At 33.2% G+C, this 23,666-nt stretch overlaps 1 protein-coding gene and 1 long non-coding RNA gene across 12 annotated transcripts in view; both read right to left on the bottom strand.

Annotated features, from left to right (window-relative positions):
* marchf1 (membrane-associated ring finger (C3HC4) 1) overlaps positions 1 to 23,666 on the bottom strand; it is a 49,433-nt gene that overhangs the window by 7,545 nt on the left and 18,222 nt on the right. For 5 of the 9 annotated variants that reach the window (XR_012405973.1, XM_021476277.3, XM_021476278.3 and 2 more), the window contains 4 exons: positions 15,909 to 15,959; positions 15,752 to 15,831; positions 6,999 to 7,640; positions 4,600 to 4,780 (listed from right to left, as the gene is read on the bottom strand). Coding sequence is in view for 8 of the 9 variants with exons in the window: in XM_021476277.3 (XP_021331952.1) it covers positions 4,600 to 4,780; positions 6,999 to 7,640; positions 15,752 to 15,831; positions 15,909 to 15,959 (954 nt within the window). In the remaining variant the exon portion in view is untranslated. The remainder of the gene's footprint in view (positions 1 to 4,599; positions 4,781 to 6,998; positions 7,641 to 15,751; positions 15,832 to 15,908; positions 15,960 to 23,666) is intronic. The other 4 variants (XM_073950524.1, XM_073950531.1, XM_073950526.1 and 1 more) reach the window with 1 other exon arrangement.
* On the bottom strand, positions 9,832 to 13,709 carry LOC137489996 (uncharacterized). 3 transcript variants are annotated; one of them, XR_011015306.2, is made up of 6 exons: positions 13,439 to 13,709; positions 13,067 to 13,122; positions 12,528 to 12,587; positions 11,600 to 11,714; positions 11,224 to 11,335; positions 9,832 to 10,159 (listed from the first exon to the last, which is right to left on the bottom strand). It is a non-coding gene; the product is annotated as an uncharacterized lncRNA (long non-coding RNA). The 3 variants fall into 3 exon arrangements; XR_012405987.1 differs by having other exon boundaries at positions 13,231 to 13,451; XR_011015304.2 differs by lacking the exon at positions 13,439 to 13,709 and having other exon boundaries at positions 13,067 to 13,146.

The raw sequence follows: 23,666 nt of genomic DNA, 5'->3' as shown, positions 1-23,666 counted from the left end.
GAAGTGTGAGTGCTCTGAATCGGGCTGAGGCACGGTTCACTTGGCCAGCCCTGGCCCGGTTGGAATAGGTGTGCAGCAGTTCACTTGGGCTTTGGTGTGATATGCTTGTATGTGAGTGCAAAATGTGCCTGAGCCCGAAACTGAAAGTGAGACATGACTTTTAAGGGACTGTTTTATATGGATTAATTAATCATTCTTACTGTTCAATGAACACAAACTGTCGTAGTTTAATAAAGATGCAAACCCCTCACTGCATGACTTCTGCACCTTCAGCAAACCTCATAATTCCTGCAGCATGAGGACTTTATGATTGTTTATAAGCATCAGAAGTGGCTGATCTGTTCGGCAAAATATTTGACGGCATGTCTCTGCATATCAAACGACTTAAATAATATAACTAAAGAAATCTCCACTGAGCTGAGTGAAAGCACTTACTGAACAGCACATCATCGATGACGTAAGCGTGCCCAGGCCCGAATGTAATGTGAGTGTGGGCCATCGGGGGAGACGGGAGGGGGGCCAAGATTGCTTTGGCCCGGTTGAAGGCAACTGTATATAGTGTGAGTTATTTGTTAGAGTTAGTCTAACAAGTTATTTGCACCATCCAGAATGAATACTTGAATTGACATTAGGTGTGAAACTTATACTCTCGCAGACCACATAAATTGATATAGCCAGCCAGATTTGCTCTGGGACCTTGAGTTTGACACCAGTGATCTTGCCTATATTCTTAATACATCTTGTGAGTAAATAAGAAGGTCAGAGTACACTGTATAGGTGTTTTTCTTTCAGAAAGCTTTACTTTCTATTAAAGAGCTAATCAATGTTTTGTGTATAATATTTAAATTTTGTGGCAAGTTGTATAATAAGTGGGAAAATGTACATCCAGATGAATGTTTCACAAAATTAAGCCATTCCATCTTATAAAACTGCTGATAATCCTGTTGAGCTTTATTACACAAGAACAAGCGGCTGGATGTTCTTAATCCCTTACATATATCATACATGCACTTTAGTAAACCAAAAGATAGCAGGTTAATGTGTTTCCACCTCTGGCAAAATTAGAATAATGGCTTAATGGCTATTTCCAAACCTGTTTGAGTGTCTTGATGATATTTTGAAAAAAGCTAAACCCTTGTAACTATTGACTACCATAGTAAGAAGAATACTATTTAGGTCAAAGGTTATAGGTTGCAGCTTTCTTAAAATATCCTCTTTTGTGTTTGACAGAAGAAAGTCACTCAAACAGGTTCGGAACAACGAGGAAAAGCTGAGTAAATAACAGGCCCGGATAAAGAATTCAGAAGCCCCTGGGCACAATGTCTTGTAGGCCCCCTACTTGGTCGCACTCCTAACGTTAAATTAAAAAATAAAAATAACATAATATTTTAAATTATATACAGCACATATATTTATTGTCTTTGCAGATTTACCTTATTTTTAAAGCATTTAAAGCTTTTTTTTATTAAAAAAAATATACTAATACAACTAGTGAAAATTTATGGATATTAATATACTTCTTCAAGTTCACTGAAGCAGTACTAAAAATTTATATTTAATGGTATTTTTAATGTATAACTTCTACAAACTTTTAACGCATATGATTTGGATAACACCTTTCCAATCCACTTCTATGAATCTGAGTCTTATTACACACACTTATTAATGATTACTACTTCTCTTCCTCATGATGAGGAGTAGACAAAATTTGATATGTAGTGGGGGAAAAAAGAAGAAAGTGTTCATCAGAAGCTGGATTTGAACCGGGTTCATAATCGATCACGTCAAATCATTTTGCCATTCGCTTTACGAGCTACGCCACTCATGCTCTTTAGTTATGTTGTCTCTCTCAATCAAACGGTGATGGGCGGGAATCACTCAGCTTATTCCAACAAGGTGCACTATTTAAATTTAGCCTAAATAGACACTCCAAAATCAGTGTCCCTCGCAGGGGCCTCAAGTGCGAACAGTCCTCTGGGCCTGTGCCCATAATGCCCATTGGTTAATCCGGCCCTGGTAAATAATACGAAAAACCATACTTTGATAAAGGAAAACAGGTTACCAACTTTATTAAGCAGGATAAGAATGTGCTATTCAGTAAATGTAATCAGTGATTAAACTCTGTGATTTTATTTCATTAAAACTGTTTGCTAAGATGAGAATCACAATGTTTTTTGCTTAGGCTGAGGGAGAAAATCCATAACTGGTGTACAACTTGATGATTTAAATGCATAAATGATGTATTTTTCTTTAAAAAAAATCATTGCTTTCTGTTCCATAAATCTACTTAAAGTGATGAAAGTCTCTGAAAGAGATTGCTCTGCTATACACTTAGTCTTTAATATGTGTCGCTATGGAAACACAGCATGATAGGCTTTAGAAACAGGCATGAAAGTTTAAATAATATGTGCTTTTCGAATACATCAGATCAAACTGCATTCATATGGATGTCAGATTTGTACATTTGTCAGGCCATGAATCGTTTGTTGAGGGGCAGATAACTTAATGCTTTGGCACATAATGCTTGAAAGATGTTTGCATTCGAACCATGGACTATAACAAGCTTTTAGTACCATATTAATGTATTTATAGCATGAGTTAGCATACATGTCATCATAAATATGATGCTTAAATGATTGCTTAAACCAATGAATAAAAAACAAATCACAGAAAAAAAAATGTTTTAGACATTGCAGTTTCATTTGACATAATATATACTAAATGTTTAGAGCTGGATTTTTTTCATGATTTTTAAATTAAGTCTCTTTTAATCTTCATTTATTTAATAAAAATGCAGGGGAGCGAGCGTTTTTGTTAAATATTACTACAACTTAAAATAAGATTCTATTTTCAGCATTATTGTTTGTTGTTCAGATGAATTTCTTATTATTAATGTTGGATTTTTTTAAGATTTAGAATAGACAGAATACAGCATCAATAATTAATTAACCATTCACAGTATTTTTTTATGACATTATAGATTTAGTCAGTTTGATTAATATAATAGATTAATATAATATTCCTTTGCTGAATAAAAGACTGACACCAAATTTCTAAATGGTGCAGTATTTTATCATTGGTGGATCAAATGGAAAATATAGAATCATAACTTGTTTTAAAAATGCATAGATTTGTTTTTCACCCCAAAAAAGTGGAAAGTAATCTGTCAGACCCCTAATATTTATTTACCAACTAGAGAGCAAAGCTTTTCTATTTATTATAAATCAAAGTAATTTATTGAAGCATAAAAAAACAGAAACAGTAATAATTAATGAATGAATTAATCAATTGTATTTTAAAATAAAAATGCTAAACCATAAAATACAATATCAATCAAAATGTATTCATTTAATCAGATTTAAAAGTTTAATAAGATAAGCAAATAGAAGTTTAAAATACAAATACAAACAGATTAAAATAAGGTCTCAATTAATATTCAAAATAAACAAATAATGCACTATTTCATTAAAGTAACTTTAATTATTAAGTTAGAAGTTTTTTTAATGAAATATTGCATCATTTCTTTATTTTGATCATTATTTTAGACTGTTTAATAATTATAGTTCAAATGAAATTAAAATAAGATTGAAATGAAAATGAATATATAATTAATTTCATTAACATGTCAAAAAGGTATAAATAAATAAAAAATGTTTAAATTAACAGTAATATAGAAACTATGTTGAGCTATTTGTGATGTTTATTATAAATGTAGATAAATTGAGTTCTTTTATAAGAAATGATATAGATGCCTTGCACAAGGATGCTTATATATGGAGATCTTTGGCATCTAAAACATGAAAACTTCAAACATTTAGTTCATAAAAGTGTATAATAAATATATCTTAAAGTTCAGTCATATTACAGTTCAAATAATTTCAATGTTAAGCTATTAGTCTGAGAAAGAGCATTATGAGCCAAATAAATTTCTATGTACAGATCTCGGTGCACATTTTGCCATCTGTGCTTCCCCACTGTGGAAAAACACCAGGATCTAAGCTGTCTGAAGAGATGTGTGTGTGTTTATCAGGACACAAATCTGTAAAACGACATGGGCACGACACCCGTATTACAAAAAGAATGTGACTTACGGGGCCATTACTGATTTGCCCATTTTTCAAAAGTTTTACAAATCATACTATTTTTTTTCATGAAGTAAAACTTTGCAAACCCCACAACTCACAAAAGCAAACGTGTGTCTGCGTGTGTACTTTTTATTATGGTTTACAAGGACACAGCGTTGCATAATGACATGGGTATGACCTTGTACTCTACTATTATTCATGAAGACATGCTTAAAATTCATACTTAACAAGGTCTTTTGACATTCAAAATATGCCACAGGACATGCACTGTAAAAATGCAGGGTTCCACACAATTCATTCATGATGTCCCAACATAAACTGATTAAGTTAACATAACACATGTAAGTGGGTTGAACATAAAACAATTAAGAATTGTGTTGTTATAGCTTATTTTAAATAAGTAGTTAAAAATCTGTAAACAATTGTTTTTGAATGTATAATAAGCTATTTATACAGTATAAAATGCATTATGCATATGAGGAGTCCTTGTAAACCGTACGTGTGTGTGTGTTACCTTGCGCAGAGGCTTGAGGTGTGTCTCCATGATGAAGTCATATTTGCAGAGCTCACAGCAGCGAGTGTCTGAGCTCTTGATCCACTGGTGCAGGCAGCCCTGATGCACAAAGCGTAGACTTCCAGTGCAGTGGCAGGGAGTGATGAGAGGACACTCCTCGTCCCCTTCACAATGACAGATCCTGCACACACCAAAACACATGCTCTACACTCTAATTCATCTCACATTAACCCCTACTTTACCTGCTCCCACATTATATTGAGTTTAACTAATATATATTTGCACTAAAATTAATAATTTGTTACAATGTACAGTTGAAGCCAGAATTTTTAGTCTCCCTGAATTATTTGCCCCCCTGTTTTTCCCTAATTTCTGTTTAACAGAGAGATTTTTTTCAACAGATTTCTAAGCATAACAGTTTTAATAACTCCTTTCTAATCAATGATTTATTTTATCTTACTAGATATTTTTCAAGACACTTCTATACAGCTTAAAGTCACATTTAAAGGCTTAACTAGGTTAATTAGGGTAACTAGGCAGAATAGGGTAATTATTCAAGTTATTGTATAACGATGGTTTGTTCTGTAGACTTTAGAGAAAATAATAAAGCTTAAAGGGGTTAATAATTCTGACCTTGAAATGTTTTTTTAAAAATTAAAAACTGCTTAATTCTTGCCGAAATAAAACAAGTAAGACTTTCTCCAGAAGTAAAAATATTTTCAGACAAACTGTGAAAATGACCCAATGACCAACTGTACTTATTGTGTAAATACATGTTTTTATATTGTACTTATGATTGATTAAATACAGGCATGTAATTACATCTCTGATTAATTTCTGTAATTACATTTGTAACTACATTGTTGACCGTCCCTTACACCTTAACCCACTGCTAAACCTACACGTACCACCAAATCAGTCCCTAACCCTAACCGTATGCAAAGACTATTGAATACACTTAAAGGGACTTATGCCACCGTATGCCCCTTAAAGAGCAACAGAAGGGTTCTGCAATACATTTTGAACACAGTAAGTGCATTGGTTTTACTTTTGGAGGGAAGTGCATACTATCTAGGGCCACCTAATATAATGTGGGACCCAAAATACTCCAAATATTTATTATATGCTGACTCATTTTAAATTCTCAGAAAGTATATTTATATTTATATGTCAGAAGTATTTGCTAAAATAAACTAAATTTAATAAATTACATTTATTGCAAATAAAATTCTTCATAAACATATTGACTTATTGCTAGAGCCAGACAGAATCTGCAGACATTTTTTGCTATTTCTGCGGAGAATTTTGTAAAATGCGGAATGATTTTAGGAGTACTGTAACTTAAAATGTAATATATGAAATTAAAAATATATTTTTTATAACTTTTATTAAATGTTTACAACATGCAAATATAATTAGATTTAAATATAATCCACTTATTTGGTAAACAAAGCAAGTCTCTCATATAATATATCTCCTAAAAGACAGAACATATTACTTTACAAACTGTATTATAAATAAATGATATCAACATTTTAATATTACTGTTATTATATGATAATAATATTAGTGAAATTAATTTAAATACATTTAAAAACTAAATAAATATAAATATATACACATTTACACAAGTAAATACATAAACTCAATGATGGGCTAAAAGTCTGTGGATTTCTGTGCCCGCAGATTCCGTGTGGGCCTACTTATTGGTAACATTTTAGTTTAAGGATCAATTCTCACTATTAACTTGCTTATTACCCGCCTGTTATCAAAATATTGGCTGTTTATTTGTATATATGATCTTATTCTACATCCTTAACCCTACCAAATACCTAAACCTTTCTACTTCCTTAACCATCAAGCAGCAAATAAGGAGTTTATTGAGCAAAATTTTATAATGGTTTATAAATAAATAGTGAGAATTATATCTTAAAATAAAGTGTTACCAACTGATCTTCATAAATATATTGTTCTTCAAAAATATATTGTCAATACTGTGACTTTTGATCACTTTAATGTCTCTTTGCTAAATACATTTTTTCTTTCTTTTAGTTATGTTTTGATTGTCAGAGTATCATGATTGTGAATCCAACAATATTATGAAGCTCTGTTTTTAACCTTGATAATCAAAATCATTATATTATAACGAGTATAATCCTAATCTTTGCCATCACAGAAATAAATTAAATGTTAAAATAGACCTAAATAATAATAATAAAATTCTTATTAAATAATATTAATTCCCCTGTGTTTGTACTCAAAAACATGCAACCATGTTGGAGACTAACTCTAAACTGTAACACCAGTATGGATGGCCTTGATGGATGATGTATATGGATAACCCTAATTATTTTAAGCATGTGCGTTTCTCTCTCTCTCTCTCTCTCTCTCTCTCTCACCTGCACACTTCTAGCTCATCATCAGTGCATGGCGGCTGCATGGCGCCATTATGATTGCTGGAAACAGTGCATTTGTATGGGGAGGGGACGGACAAATCGGGGTCTCCTTGACCTCCCTCTTCATACGTCTTTGTAATTGGCTCCCCCTCCTCACTTCTGCTTTCACTCGCTTTCCTCGGATTGGTTGCTTGGCTTTTGTCCTCTTTTTTTGACACTGACTTTTTGTGGGCCTTGCCATTGGAGCCCTTGCATTTGGGTGGCTGGTTCTCCTTCTGTGCCTCATCTGAGTTGACAGACATGAGCTCAGTGCCGTCTCGTTGAGTTTGGGTTTGTTTGTGTCGGCTGCTGCTGCGTCTCCGTCTGGCTTTCTGTCGGCTCCAGGAACGAGCTTCTCTCCAGCGCTGCTCGTCCTCTGAGGACGAGTCGGAGAGTGTGCGCGTTTGTTTATGGGAGCGAGGTTGTTTCGGGTTTTGTCCCACACACTCTGTGGAGCAGCCAGATGTCCCGGTGCTCTCCCTGCGCCGGCGGACGCGGCGTTTAACTTGGCGCTTGGAAGTAGTGGGGGCGGGGTCAGAGGCGGGGTTTATGGGCATGATAGGTGTGGTCTGATCTGAGCCATGTCGTTTAGCTTGACCACTAGAGCTGCACAACACACACACACACACACACACACACACACACACATAAAAAAATCAAAAGGCATGGAATAAACAACAAAGCATGAAATGATTAGTGAGTGGATGAATCCAAATGAAAGAATAAAAAGTGCATTACTTTGGAATCCCCCCTCTTATTGGCCTACTTTTTCCATACAATTAACTTACTAAAAGTGTTTTTATTACAGACCAGCAGAAGTAAAATGTGGCATTTAAAATAATTTCAAACCCTAAAGGCCAAGACCCACCAAGCCAACGGTCAACCATCAGGCTGTTGGTCAGTGTCAGTCTGGCTAGTTGGTTTAGTTTGTCAGCTTTCATTGGGTTAATGTTGAATCAAGTTGCCCTGATTCAGTTTGTAGAATCAGGCATCAGTGAAATAGAGCACTCTGGTTTTTCATCAACAAATCCAACCCAGGATCATTGGGAATATGTGCCCGGGGCTACATATTTGAGAACTGTGAAATATGTGCCCCAAGCTACGTTTGGCTGAATTTTGTGTATAATTTGATCACTACTAGACGGTATGACGTCGCACACAACCTAATTAACTTAGTTGCTTTGGCTCAATTCTCAAATGAAATTTTTATTTTTCAAAACAATAAGTTCAGATCTCTGAGAAATTAGCTTATTGTTCACATCAGAGTGAGATTTCTTGTTGATTTAAGCAAATGCTTTGGCACGTGTGTGCAGACAGTAAGTGCAAATGTTTGTCGTATAGACAAAAACTATAATTTTTTTCATGGATGTTTACTTTGCAGTATTTTTTTCTATTTGTGGTGATGTAAGAAATATGAAATGCACAATACAATAATTGGACAAGCAAGATTGCAATTTACACTTAATACGTTTGTATAAAAATGAATGGTAACACTTTATAACAACTACACACTATGAACTATTTATTAAGCATAAGCAAATAGTTAATTCATTATCTATTAAGCATTAACTCTACATAAATAAATGTTAGGTACAAATGTTAGTTGTAAGCTTAGCGTAGAACTCAACTGTACATTTGAAAATGTCATTATCAGCAGATAACGTGATTTAGGGTATACAGACTGCTGTGTCCTACTAGCAATATAGTCTAACATGCAAAAGAACCTATAGCTATAGTCATAGTACTGTAGGCATTAGTAGTGAACCCTGAATACATATCTAGTCTTTAAAGTAAAGAATTAATAGTTTGTTTGTTGCTTTGTTTTAATGTTCTGTATTGTTAATTCGTGAAAAAGCAAAATAAAAATATATAATAAAAAAAGTAAAGAATTAAATACATGCATAGGTTACAGTATGTAATTAATCCTCTCATAATCCTCTCATGATGCAATCAATCCAGAATTCTTTTGATTCTTTATTCTCTCCACAAAGTGTGTAAAAAGTACTTAGCATGCAAGTGCTAACAATCACTTAAGCAGGACTAAGCAGAAAAGAGAAAGGATGGATGGATGGATTGATGGATGGTAGGTAGGTAGGTAGGTAGGTAGGTACATACGTACTGCTTAAATTATTTCACCATCTCTACACCAATGAATGTGAATGTCCATGTCTGTGGGTGGGGCTGTGTCAGTGTGGTAATGTGGGCTGGTGTGCCTACAGTGCCGGGGCTGAATTTTTGTCACAGTCCTCCCCGGTTATATGCACAGAAGATAGATTGATGTGACTATTTTCAATTTCATAAGGTCCTTTTACAGCATCGATAATGTTGATTTTTATTCAGTTTAACAACAAAACATAAGTTAATAGCGTTATTCCACCTAGCCTGCTTTACTGAAGTCAAGTTGGTTTTATATTCACATTGGTTCATTTTTTAACAATGACAACCTGTGATGCGTTCCCTATATTAATAACCACACTGTAAACGATTTCTTGTTAAATCAACAGTAAGTTACTGGCAACAATTATCCAGTAGCTGCTGTATTTCATAAAACAGTAACATTACTGTAATACTAATTACATTAGTATTACATTTACTGTAAAATGTAATACATCATTTTACTGTTGTTGATTTTTACTGTAACACCAATTACAGTAGTGATACACATACTGCAAAACTGAAAACAGTATTTTATTGTACATTTTTACCATGAAGAACTACGGTATTTTAACGTTACTTTTATTATTACTGTATAGTATTTTACAGTTATTAAATGTTATTTTATTTTATTTAATAGTGCTACTTTATAATGGGTAAAAATGTTCAAAAATTGCACAAGTGTTATTTTAACTGTTCAAGAAATACAAGAAAAATAAAGAAACTGAAACTTTAACTTCACAATAAAGGTTTATTGTGTAAACCATGCTAAAACAGTAGCAATAATTCAATATAACAAAGCAACAGAACACTAATAAACAATTGATCATTAAAACCAGTCAACAATTAATGCATCAAAAATTATTACAATTTTAAAAACAGGTGAAAATACTGCTACAAGACAGGAAATGATGAAGGCCAAATGATGTGGAAAGGGACAGTGAAAAAGGGCAGCAGCACTTCTGATGATCCTGCAAAAATGACAAGCAAAATCAATCACTGAAGTAAAAACTAATCATCCCTCAAACCATTTAATTCATTCAGAAACGAAACACTGCACTGTTGTTTTTTTATACATATATATATATATATATATATATATATATATATATATATAAATATATATAACAGTTATAATATATATAACAGTTTTTTTAATTGTTTTTGTTGGTGAAATACAGTTTGTTGTCAATTCACAATTACACTAACGTTAATGGGGAAAAGATCAGCGGGCATTGTTCTTAAAGATTGCTATTCAGGTGTCCACACAGGTGTGTAAAAAATAAAGTCTCATCTTAACTTAATGTCCGACTCTGTATAGCTCGAATATCTGATTCCATGATCACACTACTAGTGCTTCCACGAATTTAAGAGGGGTGAACACAGTTCATTCTCACTTTAAGAGGCTACATATTTAAAATTAAATAAATAAAAATAATCTAATTTAACGTGACTAATGTTAATTAAATACTTTTAGGCTTTTAACACGTATAAATCCACTTCTAACTTACAGATAAGATTGCGTTAGAGAACATGAAAGCCGTGGGTGATTTTTTAAAATAATGCTAATGATGAGTTACTGATATTTGGTTTGCATAAAACAAAGTAATCACTAAGCATTCATTTTTGGCAAAATCTGCAGAGAGGCTCAGCGACACGAGGAAATGTGTTAAAGTTGAATAGAGAACTAAAGAGCAGTCTAGCCTACTTCATGAAATGTTTGTGGTAATATTCTGCGGTCAATTCGTATTACTGTATTTTAATATGCAGCAGTGATGGCATGTCAGCGAGACAAATAAACATTTTATCGAGTCATTTCATACAATTTATTTATTTATTTATTTTTATACAAACCCTCTAGTGACATTTCCTCAAACTAAATCATCATAACGTTACTGTGCACAGCATCAGTAAAACGTTGAGAATAATTTAAATACTTAATTTTTTAAAACAGTCACTGCTGATTAGAAACTAACATTAAAGCTAAGCTTACAGAAATCCTGTATGCATGACAATATAAAGATGTATTACTCACTGATGTCGAAGCACTTCTAGGTCATCAGAGATGTAGACAGGACAGAATGTGTGCTATCAAATGAGTTCTTGTGCAGCCTTTGTTGGACATCCAGGTAGTATGTTCACCCACACTGTAAGAAACAAAAACAGAAACAATTTATTAAAATGTGAGGGATAGTAAACATGTTTGGTCTACAGAGAGAAGAAAATGTTTACTTTAAGCATTGATCCTAATGAATCTATTTCTCAACTACATTTTACCTTATCACGGAAACAGCATTTTTGAGCTTTTAGACCAGGGGTGCTCAACCTTGTTTGCTTTAAATTAGAATTAAAACAATAAATCTCTATGTCAAATAAAATACTTCAGATCTAAATAAAGCAGGTGCTTTTACCTAAAGGTTCCTTCTCTCCAGTTAGTTTGGCTGCAAATCCCTCCACATCTGTGCTTTATTCGGTTCTTGTCTTAAGAGTAACTGGTGTCGCATTCCAGGTCCATCACAATCTGGGCTAGAAGGACAATATGACAAAAGACAAGACACATATAAATAAGTCTCAGAATAAAATATTTAAAGGAATAGTTTACTATTTTGCCACTATTTACTCCACGTGTTTTAAACTAGTTTGAATTTCTGTTAAACACTGAAGCAGATATTTCGAAGAATGTTAGTAACCAGTAACTATTGACATCCATATTTGAACCAAATTTCTTTAAAAAATATGAGTTTGTGTTCAACGGAACAAATTAAATATATAACTATTTTGAAACAAGTGGAGGATGCCAAAGATGCTATTATTTTCATTTTTGGGTGAACTGTCCCTTCAATTCAAGTGTCAAGCAATAGTCATAAAAACTGATGTGTCGCTTGAGGAAAACTAAATCAAGTACCTTCTTTGAACAAGCAGAATCATTATGCCATTGTATTCAGTGATTCTCTTTTACATTTTCCCACTATAAAACGATAGCTTCAACATGCAATCCATGTTAAGACAAAAATGAATAGCATAAAATAACATATTGAACTAAACTTACAGTTTCCAGGCTGTTTGAAAAAAAAACAAACACATATGCCCAGTAAAATTGCTAATAAACACAAAGACAACAGTTATAGAAAAAAATGTTTGTCTAATATTTACTAAGCACTTGGTAGGCAAATAGCATAGCCGTGGCTGTTTTAACACCAGATGTTTTTTTTTTCTTAAAGTTTTCTTAGGAACTGCTGGAAGAAGAAAAAGAGGTTGTACATTAAACTCCTCACAACAAATCTGTGAACAACTTGACATTTAAAAATCTAATCAAAATGAGGAAGACATCGACATTACCTTGAATAATCAAGTGAGGAGTGATTGGTTGCATCAGTTTTTCAACATCAATTACTGTAGCTAAAAAACAGATAAATATAATAAGAGTAAAATAAGACTTAACATTAATTAATCTAAATCTATGGTACAACCACACCAATCTGTATGGGGTTAAAATACATTTGTACACAAATCATTCCCTGACCCCATCAATTTCTCTTAGAATAGGATGGATATGACTTTGGCTTATATCTGTGTACTCAGAACGTACACTCACCTCAGGTACACCTGAACACCAAAAATTAAATGTACAATTAATGACACACTATACATCAAGCTCATTAACATTATTGAGAAATAGACAATTAATATGTATTTTGTTAATATTAACGTTAGCTTAAAATAATTCAACTGCATTTAATTTTCAGCTCCATTTAATAAAACAGTTAAGACTCATTTCATTATGAGTTTAGTTTAAATAACTAACTTACAGTTGAAAAATTTTACCATAATGATAGCTTAGTCATAATGACTAACGTTATGTGAAGACCAGAGCTTACCTTAACGGTAAACGTTTAACTTTTCATGGTGACTTCGCCTTCATCTCAGTGTTGTGCTGAAATAGAGAATTCATTAATGCAGTTACTTACAATAAGTTGAAGTTAACGTTATGTTTTTCAGGTAACTTAAAGTATGGTCAAAAACTCACTCAAGATAAACTTACTGTATCTAATACCTCGCAAACACTACAATGACCGCCTGGCGTCTGTTATTTCTTGTTTAAAATACCGTTTGTTAACGGATAGCGTGACATAACATAAGAACCTACAACTAATGTCACTTGGTTAATTCTTTTAAATTACACACACAATACACAGAAATACTTATAAAACAATCCTTTAACGGACAGAATTTGACTTTAAAACACTTACCGAGGATGAATTCGCTGGATGAAAGACGACAGGTGAATTTCAAAATAGGAGAGCCGTTGCCTGCATGTCGAGTCGTGTCCGTTCGGTTCTATGAATCGGCTCCTTAGTGAACAGTAAAGAATCGAATCCGCCTAAAACAGATTCCTTTTTGTATATGATTCATTACTATTTCGTTATACTGCTTGGCCACAAGCATTTATACACTAATTATACACTAATTGCATATTGCTGAATGTGCTTGTGAACACGTGTGATCAAATAATTCCCGAGCAAACGGTTCAATACGATTCAGAGTCGCTCGAGTGCTGAACCGAACCAGTGCAAACGTGATATTGATTACAATATAGTAACATTGTTTTTTATTCACATTACCAGCGAAATTATTACATATATCTGACCTTGACAATACGAATAAAGTTCGTTTGAAGTGTTTTGAGAATTAATATTTTTTTCTCCCAGAATTCATTTCACATCAACAAGCAAATGGTAATGGCGGATGAGAAAGCCCAGCTAATATTATAAATATTGCGTTTAATATGTCACGAAATGAAATTTTAACAGTGTTTCATGCGAGAATGTGGTTCTTACAAACTTAAATCTGTGGTTTATTTATAGATATCATGTGTAAATTGTATGCGTGCTTTGTCGATAGCGGAGATTCTGACCTCCAGGGTGTCCATCATCACTCATGTATCCGGCGAAACGAGGTTATAATCGGCTAGACATGTGAGACTTGCCCCGGTCTTAGATGGCTCTATAATGAATGTGTTATGAAATTTAGTTTTAACCGTTTTTCATGCGGGAATGTAGTTGTTTTAAACTCAAGACTGTGGTTTATTTATAGAGATGGTGGGTATTTTAAAATATTGTTTTGAAAATGCGGAGATATGTGACCTCCATGGTGATGACGGGTGCCCTAACCTCATGAATCCGTCTAAAGCAGGCTGGTCATTATGACATTTAAGCTAACTTTGGTTTCATGAATTAATTACTTTTGTTCCAGTTTACGTTTTGGTTAAGCACAAATTTATGTTGATTAAAAATGATTTAATATTTTCATGTTAACCTTATAAAATTAAGGTGCAGTACACCCAAATATGGAAAACCAGGGGACAGCTTTATGCACTGAACAGTCTGAAGAAATAGGTTATTTTATTTTTCTTCACAAAATACTTTGTCAAAAAAAATAAACATAATAATAATATAAAGTGTGTGTAGAGTTTTTCATGGTCATTTGCAGTACTGTATTTAGATGCACAGTAACTGATTTTTTCCCAAAATTCATTGTAAAATCTGCAGTAGCATACTGTTAATCATGTTCACAGTATGGAAATGTTGAGAATACATTATCATGCTGTGAAAACAGCAATATATACAGTAACACACTGTGCACAGCTTATACAGTAAACAACTGTTGAGAAATGCAGTATAATACCGTGAAAACAACAGAAATCGTTTACAGTGCATGCTACTCTGAATATTCAGTTTTAAATAGCATGTAAGTATGACTTAGAAATAAGTGTATATCCTGCATGTTCCAGCCAAGCACTAAGCAGAGTCGCTATAGAACAGCACATGAGAGAGGGTTGTGTCATCTTTAAGGTGCGCGCGCTCGTGTTTCAAGAGGCGTGGCTTTGGACGGCAAGGGAGGGACTGTGTTTCAAAACTATTATGCTAACCGGTTAGCATTGTGGCAGATCAACTACTGCACCTTAAATTTCCATGGTTGACTGTCATTTTGAGCAGTGGCTCACACGATGACAAACATTCTTTGTTTTGGTGGCCTTGGCCAACACACACACAGTTTTGAGGCATGAATACAATGTTTTGGGTGAGTAGCTACATTTTGCAGTCATGCAATAAAGTTTGCACTCACAGTTTAGAGAATGTAACGGCTGTTTGGAAAAATGTGCCAAAGGATTTGAGAAAAAATTTTTTGTGTTCTGAAGTCCATTTTTAAGTAAATTTAACTATACAAAATATTTTAAGACAAGTATTATAAGTGTATTTTGCATGCTTAATGTAATGTTTTATAAAGTAATTCTATTTTCCATGTTTAATTTAACTTCATAAATTATATTAATCTATGGTAATAGATTTGCAAAAAAAGTAATAGAATGATTAACATCCATTTTTATTGTTCTGCTTATTTTCAACCTTAATGAAAATAAAAAAATCCTTGCCAATTTATCTTTTGAACTCCACTGCATAAATTTCCAAAGACAATGACATTACATAACTGAACTGACTACATTAAACCACATGTGTAAAAAAGTTAACAAACACACAGTAACTCCAGTCACCCACACTCACCTGCATATGTCCTGTGAGGAGTGTGTAACTGATGTCTGAGAGATGCTGTTCAGCACAGCTCCCTGCGTTGAGCTGCTGGCCTGAAACAATCATATTACACACTGTTGGCATTAGAGTGGCTTTGAATAATGATAGTGTGTGTATGTGGGTGTGTTACCTTAGATATACTGCTGGATCGACTTCCCGATCTCCCAGGTGCTTTTTCGCCCTGAAGTAAACAAAGTGGATTAACTTCATGCTCTCTTTACCTTAGTCAACCCTTTATCATTGTAGTGAAAGAAACTTTTTCCTATTTCAGATTATAGTTGCCAACAAATTGTACTCCAAATTTGCATATTCATTGAAGGGATATTTTACTTCCTCAGGTGGTTAAAACTTTTATTGTAAATCTTTTTTTTGGTCTTTTGTGTGACAATACAAATTTAATATTAATGGTTTGGTAAACCATAAGGAATTGTTAATTATTAATCCCATTTATAGTCGCCACAATCATTTTAACTCAATTCAACAAAACAATGAAATTAATTAATGAATAAATAATAATTAAGTACCAAATATAATACAATAGATGTACTTAAATAATATATATATATATATATATATATATATATATATATATATATATATATATATATATATATATATATATATATATATATATATATATATATATATCAGAAAAGAATCACATAAGTGATAAATAAAAATATATAAATAAATACAATTTAAATTTTTATAAAATAAATTAATTAATAAACTAATTTAAATTTAAATAAAATATTAAATAAATGAATAAAAATGCAAATAAATAAAAAATTACAATATAATAAAATGATTAAATTAATAAATAAATATAAATTTTAATAAATTAATTTAAATGAATTTTAATTTTTAAAATGAATAAATAAATAACTAACATACAAAATAACTAAATTGAGATTACACGTTACATGTTGAGTGAGTCGTCGGTTTGAGTGATTCGAAAGACCCACCCCCTTCTGACAAAGTCCAGAATTTGGCCCCTATATGAACTAATTTGTCTAATTTTTGACAGTGCCATCATAAATTGTGAAAATAACCAATAGAAGAAGGCTTTAGGAAAATAACCAATAAAATAATCAATAAAAGAAGGCTTTTATTATTTAAATGAACAAATTCTGACTGAGGAAATGAGCTGGCCAGTTTGTTATCTGCCTATAGGCTACAGTTTTTAATTTAATCAGTTTTTACAAATTCCCACGTTTTTGTTGTTTGTTTGTTTTTTTTATGACGGAGGATGATAAAAGGAGCATTTAAAAGTAAATTTTTTTCATATTTCTAAAATTCTAATCTCATTACAATATAAATAAAACTGTAAATACTTAGTTTAAATGCAAATTTGTAAATAAACATACATTTTTGTAAACAAAAAACAGTATGATAAGAACTTTGACTAAAATGTAGGAAGTATTTTTGTTGCATCAAAAAAGTGTGGTAATAATAACCATCCGACAAAATTAGTGCTTGAAATGCAGTATTTGAACCTTGAATAACTGCAAGTAGGTCCACTTCTTGAGAAAAAAGAACCATCTCTTTTAATAGGCTGGCTACGGGCCTGAAACACTATGAAAGTCAATAGTTACCAGTTTCTAACATTTAAAAAAAAAAAAAAACTTCAAAAAGAAAGAAACACAAACAGGTTTGAAGCAAGTCAGGGGGGCTGGTCTTTCAAGCAGACGGTTTTAGTATATTGTGCACTTCACGCTTTATGGTGATTTTGACCAATGGCATACATATGGAAAATCAGTTTGGTGATACAGTATTGTATTTACGCAAACAACACATCAACAAACAGAGAACTAGACTTTTAGAGCAAGGTTTCTGTCACATGTTTAAACAGATCTTTAATGTGACTGCAGCTTTAAGTCAAATAAATCCTATTACTAAAAATATCTAGACCATCCTAAGAGCCATTTGCGTGCGCACACGTCTGCGTGTTCATGGCAACTAGGACTATTTTAAAGATTATTTAAGGGTAGAGAGATATAGGACAGGAAGTGAGGAGAGAATCATTCAGGTCTTAAATCATTCAACTGTAAAGAGCTTTGATTTAAGTATAAAGTTAAATGACATACCACTGACTTAGTGCTTTACAAAAAATGTCAAATCAAAATTATAAATAAGAGTATTTTGGCCAATACCGATAACTGGGCTCACAAAGAATCTGATCGTACAGAAATCTGCAGATATTTTAGCCCATCATGGAGTCTATTTATTTTCTTAATATAAATAAATGTTTATTCAGTTTTACATTCATTTCATAATAATAAATATTGATGTTTATATGATTTATTTGGACTACAGTTAGTAAAGTAACATGTTCTGTCTTTTAGTAAAGAAACTTTACCTAGCAAATGGATCTTAGTGGATTTGCATTGCAAACCTTAAAAGCAAGTTATTATTTTTGTACTTCATTTGTTGTTTTTAGTTATTTACTATACTCGCAAAATCATTCCACATAAATCTACACATTTTTTACAAAATTCTGCACAGAAATAGCAAAAAATCTCTCCAGATTCTGTCCTGCCCTTCCGTTAACTCTTATATTTGGAGACCGATAACCAATACATAGACTGATGAATACAAATCTTGATACCAATTTCTTTTCTGAGCCTGACTACAACAACAAAACACAAACAAATTCTTCCCTCTAGCGCAAAATTCTTCTAAAGAAAACCACAGGGACAGCAGCATGTAGTAGAGATGCACTGGCAGACATAATCCATAATTTATCAGCCTCTAATTTATTTTCTTATTGAACTGATAATGAACAGTAGAAAAACCACTGAGGCAGACGTATACACTGTTTGGAAAATTTGTTAAAAATTAAACTTTTTTAAAAATAAATCCATTTAACAAATTTTCAGACTTTTCCCAAATATATGTAAATTTTTTTCTAACGTTGCTATTTCGTGTTTTTTTTTTTTTTTTTATAAAAAAATGATAAAACACAAGAGTTTTTAGAATTTCTGTCTTGACCAATGGTCAAACTGACCGCAGTCATTTCAGCATCTGCTACTTTTTGACTTTTGAATATAAATGTTTCTGTTGCCTAGCAACTTTCTGCTAATAAAAACACACCTTTCTGATAGATAAAACTACCTTTTCACTGGGATAAAAGATGGTATTTTAAGGGTAATGACATTTAAAGCTTAATTTTAACAATTGTACATTTTAAGAAGCTTAAATTGCAAATATAACATGTCATAAATTAAGTTAAGTATACTGGCTGTCAGCACAATCGCCTCATAGCAAGAAGGTCGCTGGTTCGAGCCTTGGCCGGGTCAATTGCCGTTTCGCTGTGGAGTTTGCATGCTCTCCCCGTATTCGACTGGGTTTCCTACAGGTGCTCCGGTTTCCCCCACAAGTCCAAAGACATGCGGTTCAAGTGAAATGGGTAGGATGTGTGTTTGAGTGTGTTTGAGTTTTCCAGCGATGGGTTGCAGCTGGAAGGGCATCTGCTGCGTAAAACATATGCTGGATAAGTTGGCGGTTCATTCTGCTGTGGCGACCCCAGATTAATAAAGGGACTTAGCCGAAAAGAAAATGAATGAATGAATGAATACAGTCTGTCAGACAGGATGGCTATGGCCATTCTAAGTTATAGAATTCTGCTTGTTCCAGTGTTATATAACAGTAAAACCAGCGCTGTTGAATGCTTGATTCTGACTGGCTGATGAACATTCTGGGCTCTATTTTGACGATCCATGCGCAAAGCGCAAAGCGCAGGGCGCAAACGCTTTCAAGGCGTGTCAGAATCCACTTTTGCTATTTTAAGGAAGGAAAAATCCGCCTTGCACATCCGTGGCGCATGATCTAAAAGGGTTGAGCTTATTTTCCTAATGAGTTATAGGTGTGTTTTGAGATTAAACCAATCAGAGTCTCATTTCCCATTCCCTTTAAGAGCCAGTTGCGTCGCGCCATAAGCGCATTTGCTATTTACATGACGTAAAGTAAGTGTAAGCAGAAAAACTGAGCATTTCACTAGCAAGAAAACAGTTAAACAGAGCATCTGCAGCGTGAGAATAAGATATAAGGCATCTCATAATCTACTTTCACTTTCACTCTCGTGAATAAGGAAACCTTGTACGCACATATATCCATTAACCTATACATAATTAATTTAGTTTGTTAAGCACAAAGATTTGTTTCAAAACTATTTCTAAATTCAGTTCTAATTTCCAGCAAACGAATAAATAAACAATAATAATGAAGTGTGTTCAAAAACCTGAGTTATATCCAAATATACATGCTGCCCCATATGGTCTAAAGCATGACAGGTGGACAAATCTAAGCTTGTTTTTAATAAAACAAATATAAATATTGATATAATAAATAATACTGCTAATAATAATAACATTTTACAAAAGCAAATTGTTATGAATGAACTAAAAAGCCTCCCGAGATGAAGAAGGCATGAAGGCAGTTTTTTTTTTAATTTATGTAGGCTGGAAAATAATATGTTTGTAATATTTTAATCCTTTATATTTATATCCTATATATATCCTTATTATATCCTGTATAAACCCTTAATATTTTAATTCTTTTTCATTTGTAAAGATATTTGTGTATTGCTCTACATCTTGTCTTTATTAAGCAATGTGTAAGCGAGGTGCACAACTAACACTGCGCTCGACTTTAGACCGGTTTTGTTTTGGTCTATTGAAAAATCTATTATAGTTTCTCAAAATAGCAACGCGCCAGCAATGCGCCTCAGAACGCCTTCCTTTTTAGACTAGAACGCCTATGGCCGCACATATGAGCGCAAATGCCTTTGCTAATTTAACAACGTGGCGGAAAACGTCAAAACGACTCTTGCGCCAACCTTAAACTAGCAAATAACAATTGCGTCACGCCTTGCACCACATTGCGCTGGGTGTATGATAGGGCCCTCTAAGATGAGCAATTATCATTGGATAAATACACACATTTAAAGTATTCTTCTCAGGTTTTTACCTTTCCATTATCAGTCCCGATTTCAGTTATTTCACAGCCTTAAAAATCATATGTATAATGAAACTAGACCTGCATGCAGCAATAATGGTTTGAGGACAAAAATATGACTTGCCTTGAAATACAACATCTGAACAATAGTTATGCCTCTAATGACACACTACATACTATGCACTTTTACACTATGCACAATGCACTGTGCAATAACACCACAATTACAACCCCACAACAATCACATGGACAGAATGTAAAAGACAAATGAAAGAGATCTTTGTTAACCTGTTAAACCAAACGCTAATGGATGTACATGTCATTTCAGATTTCCTTTAAAGCAATGAAAGAAGATGCTAGTATAAGATACTTTCAACAATGGTTGTGATCTCTACTCAAAAGGTTAGAAAATGTTAACCCAAAAAAGAGATGTTATTATGTGTAACCAAACTATTTTTAAAATACAATTATCAAAAGTATCATACTTTTTGTTTGTTTTAATTAATACATTAAAAGCCTTATTAAATTGGTAAAATGCAGATTTTACGGTTTGGAATCAGTAAGATTTATTTGTGTTGTTATGGTTTAAATAATAATAATTATTATAATATTAATAATAATAATTATTATTATTATTATTACTATTATTATTATAAAATGCTGCATTTATTTAATTACAAATATAGTAACAAAATGATTACTCCAGTTTGTTGTGTCACATGCTCCTTCAAATACTGGATTAGATCTCAGGACACATTTCTGATAATCTTAATAATCTTAAAATCTTAAATCTTAATCTTAAAAACAGTTGTGCTGCTTATTCAATTATTTTTAAATAAAAAAAGTATTAGCATTTATTGCCTCCATGTGCCTGAGGCAGAGCTGATTCTTCTTGAACTTTTAATGGACCCAACTTTTCCTCTGACCCATCATTAACTGAACTATCTGCCCTTTAAATTAGCATGCAAAAGCAAACACACAAATCAATATCAGACTGAGGACACTGCTGTTTTTTTTAAAATATATAAATTAGTGTTGCATGGGCAAAGATTAATCATGATAAATCACATCCAAAATAACGGTTTTGTTCTGATGTGTTTACTCTATATATGCACATATTTGAAAATTTTTTATTTATGTTAAGGCATTATATTTACGATGTAGAACATAAAAATGAATGAATAAAAAGCTCAGCTTTTGAAAATTTCTCAATGAATTTTGGTGCAGTTATACAACAGTTATATAAACAGTTGTTTTCATCAAAATAAGAGTTTGGTCACCTAACATCAAATTACTAACTCCTATCTCCAATAAAATATAAATTTTATGTTTTTAAAATGTTTTTCTTGATTTTTCCTGTTTAATCAAAATTGTATATAATATTTCCCCCTAGCATATTAATTTGCATATACAATTTTATTTGGTTAGATTAGCTCCAGTTTAATCTTTGCTACTGACTAATCCAATGTGCACGCACAAATATACTACTGCAAACCATCCTATAGTAAATAGTAATTTAAAAGAGAGATCTGTGAGAGGTGTACACTTTTATGCTGAGGACACTGTATAATTATAACAATTATACTGATCATAATTGATGATTTAAATATCTATGCACACAATAGTTTTGTTTTATGTATTTATTATGTATTACATATCCATTTTCCTTCAGCTTAGTCCCTTATTTGTCAGGGGTCACCACAGGGCATTGAACCGACAACTATTCCAGCATATGTGTTGTTTTACACATATAAAACAACCACACACTCTCGCATTCACACACACACACACACACTCATACACACACACACACACACACACACACACACACACACACACACACACACACACACTCATACACTAGGCCAATTTAGTTTATCCAATTCAGTTATACCGCATGTCTTGGGACTGAGGGGGAAACCGGAGCACCCGGAGGAAACCCACACAAACATGGGGAGAACATGCAAACTCCACACATAAATGCCAACTTGCCCTGCTGGGACTCGAACCATCATCCTTCTTGCTGTGAAGAGACCACCCTGCCGCCTTCATAAACATAATAAATATATATAATGCACATACATATCTTATGTCAAAACAAACTCTGGATGCAATTAATCACGATTCATCTTTGCCCAGCTCTAATATAAATGTAAGCTATACTTTCCATATCAGGCTTATAAAGAGCAACACGTCAGATAATATCACAATAACCGCAACCATCAAGTAAATGCTTTATCTTGCAATGAATATAACAGTATAATAACACAACAGAGTGTGTGTTTAGCTTCTAGTTTTCGAGCTGTTCTCTCTTCGACAGCGACACTATATTGTTTTGAATTATTGATGAGAAAGCTGACAGACAGCAACATCTGATCGCCTCATAAATATTTCATGCACCCGCAGTGGATCTTTTAGGAAGCGTGCAGGTGCAAATGCATTCTTTCAGATGAAATGATAGTATTACGAGCACCGTATAATGACTGACAGTGCCATAATACCTCTAGTGAACCCACACTTTTACTTTGGGAGTTGTGATTTCATGCTGCTACTGCAATTTTAGAGATGCTGAAACGTTTTGGAGTTTCCACCCAGCATGCACGGCTCAAACATTTAGGGCCCTATCATACACCCGGCGCAGTGTGGCGCAAGGCGCGGCGCAATACTTGTTTGGTAGTTTCAGCTTGGCGCAAGAGTCATTTTGAGGCGTTGCGCTATGCTGTTTAAATAGCAAATGCATTTGCGCTCATATGTGCGCCCATAGGCGTTCTGGTCTAAAAAGGAAGGCGTTCTGAGGCACACTGCTGGCGCGTTGATATTTTGAGAAACTAAAATAGATTTTTCATTAGACCAAAACAAACCTGGTCTAAACTCCGGCGCAGAGTTGCGCCTCGCTTACACACTGCTTAATACGCACAAGAGAGCAATAGGC

Source organism: Danio rerio, chromosome 1 (assembly GCF_049306965.1).
Source record: "Danio rerio strain Tuebingen ecotype United States chromosome 1, GRCz12tu, whole genome shotgun sequence".
Taxonomy (NCBI): Eukaryota; Metazoa; Chordata; class Actinopteri; order Cypriniformes; family Danionidae; genus Danio; species Danio rerio.
The sequence above is the reverse complement of the archived record's forward strand: the minus strand, read 5'-3'. Positions and strand labels throughout refer to the sequence as shown.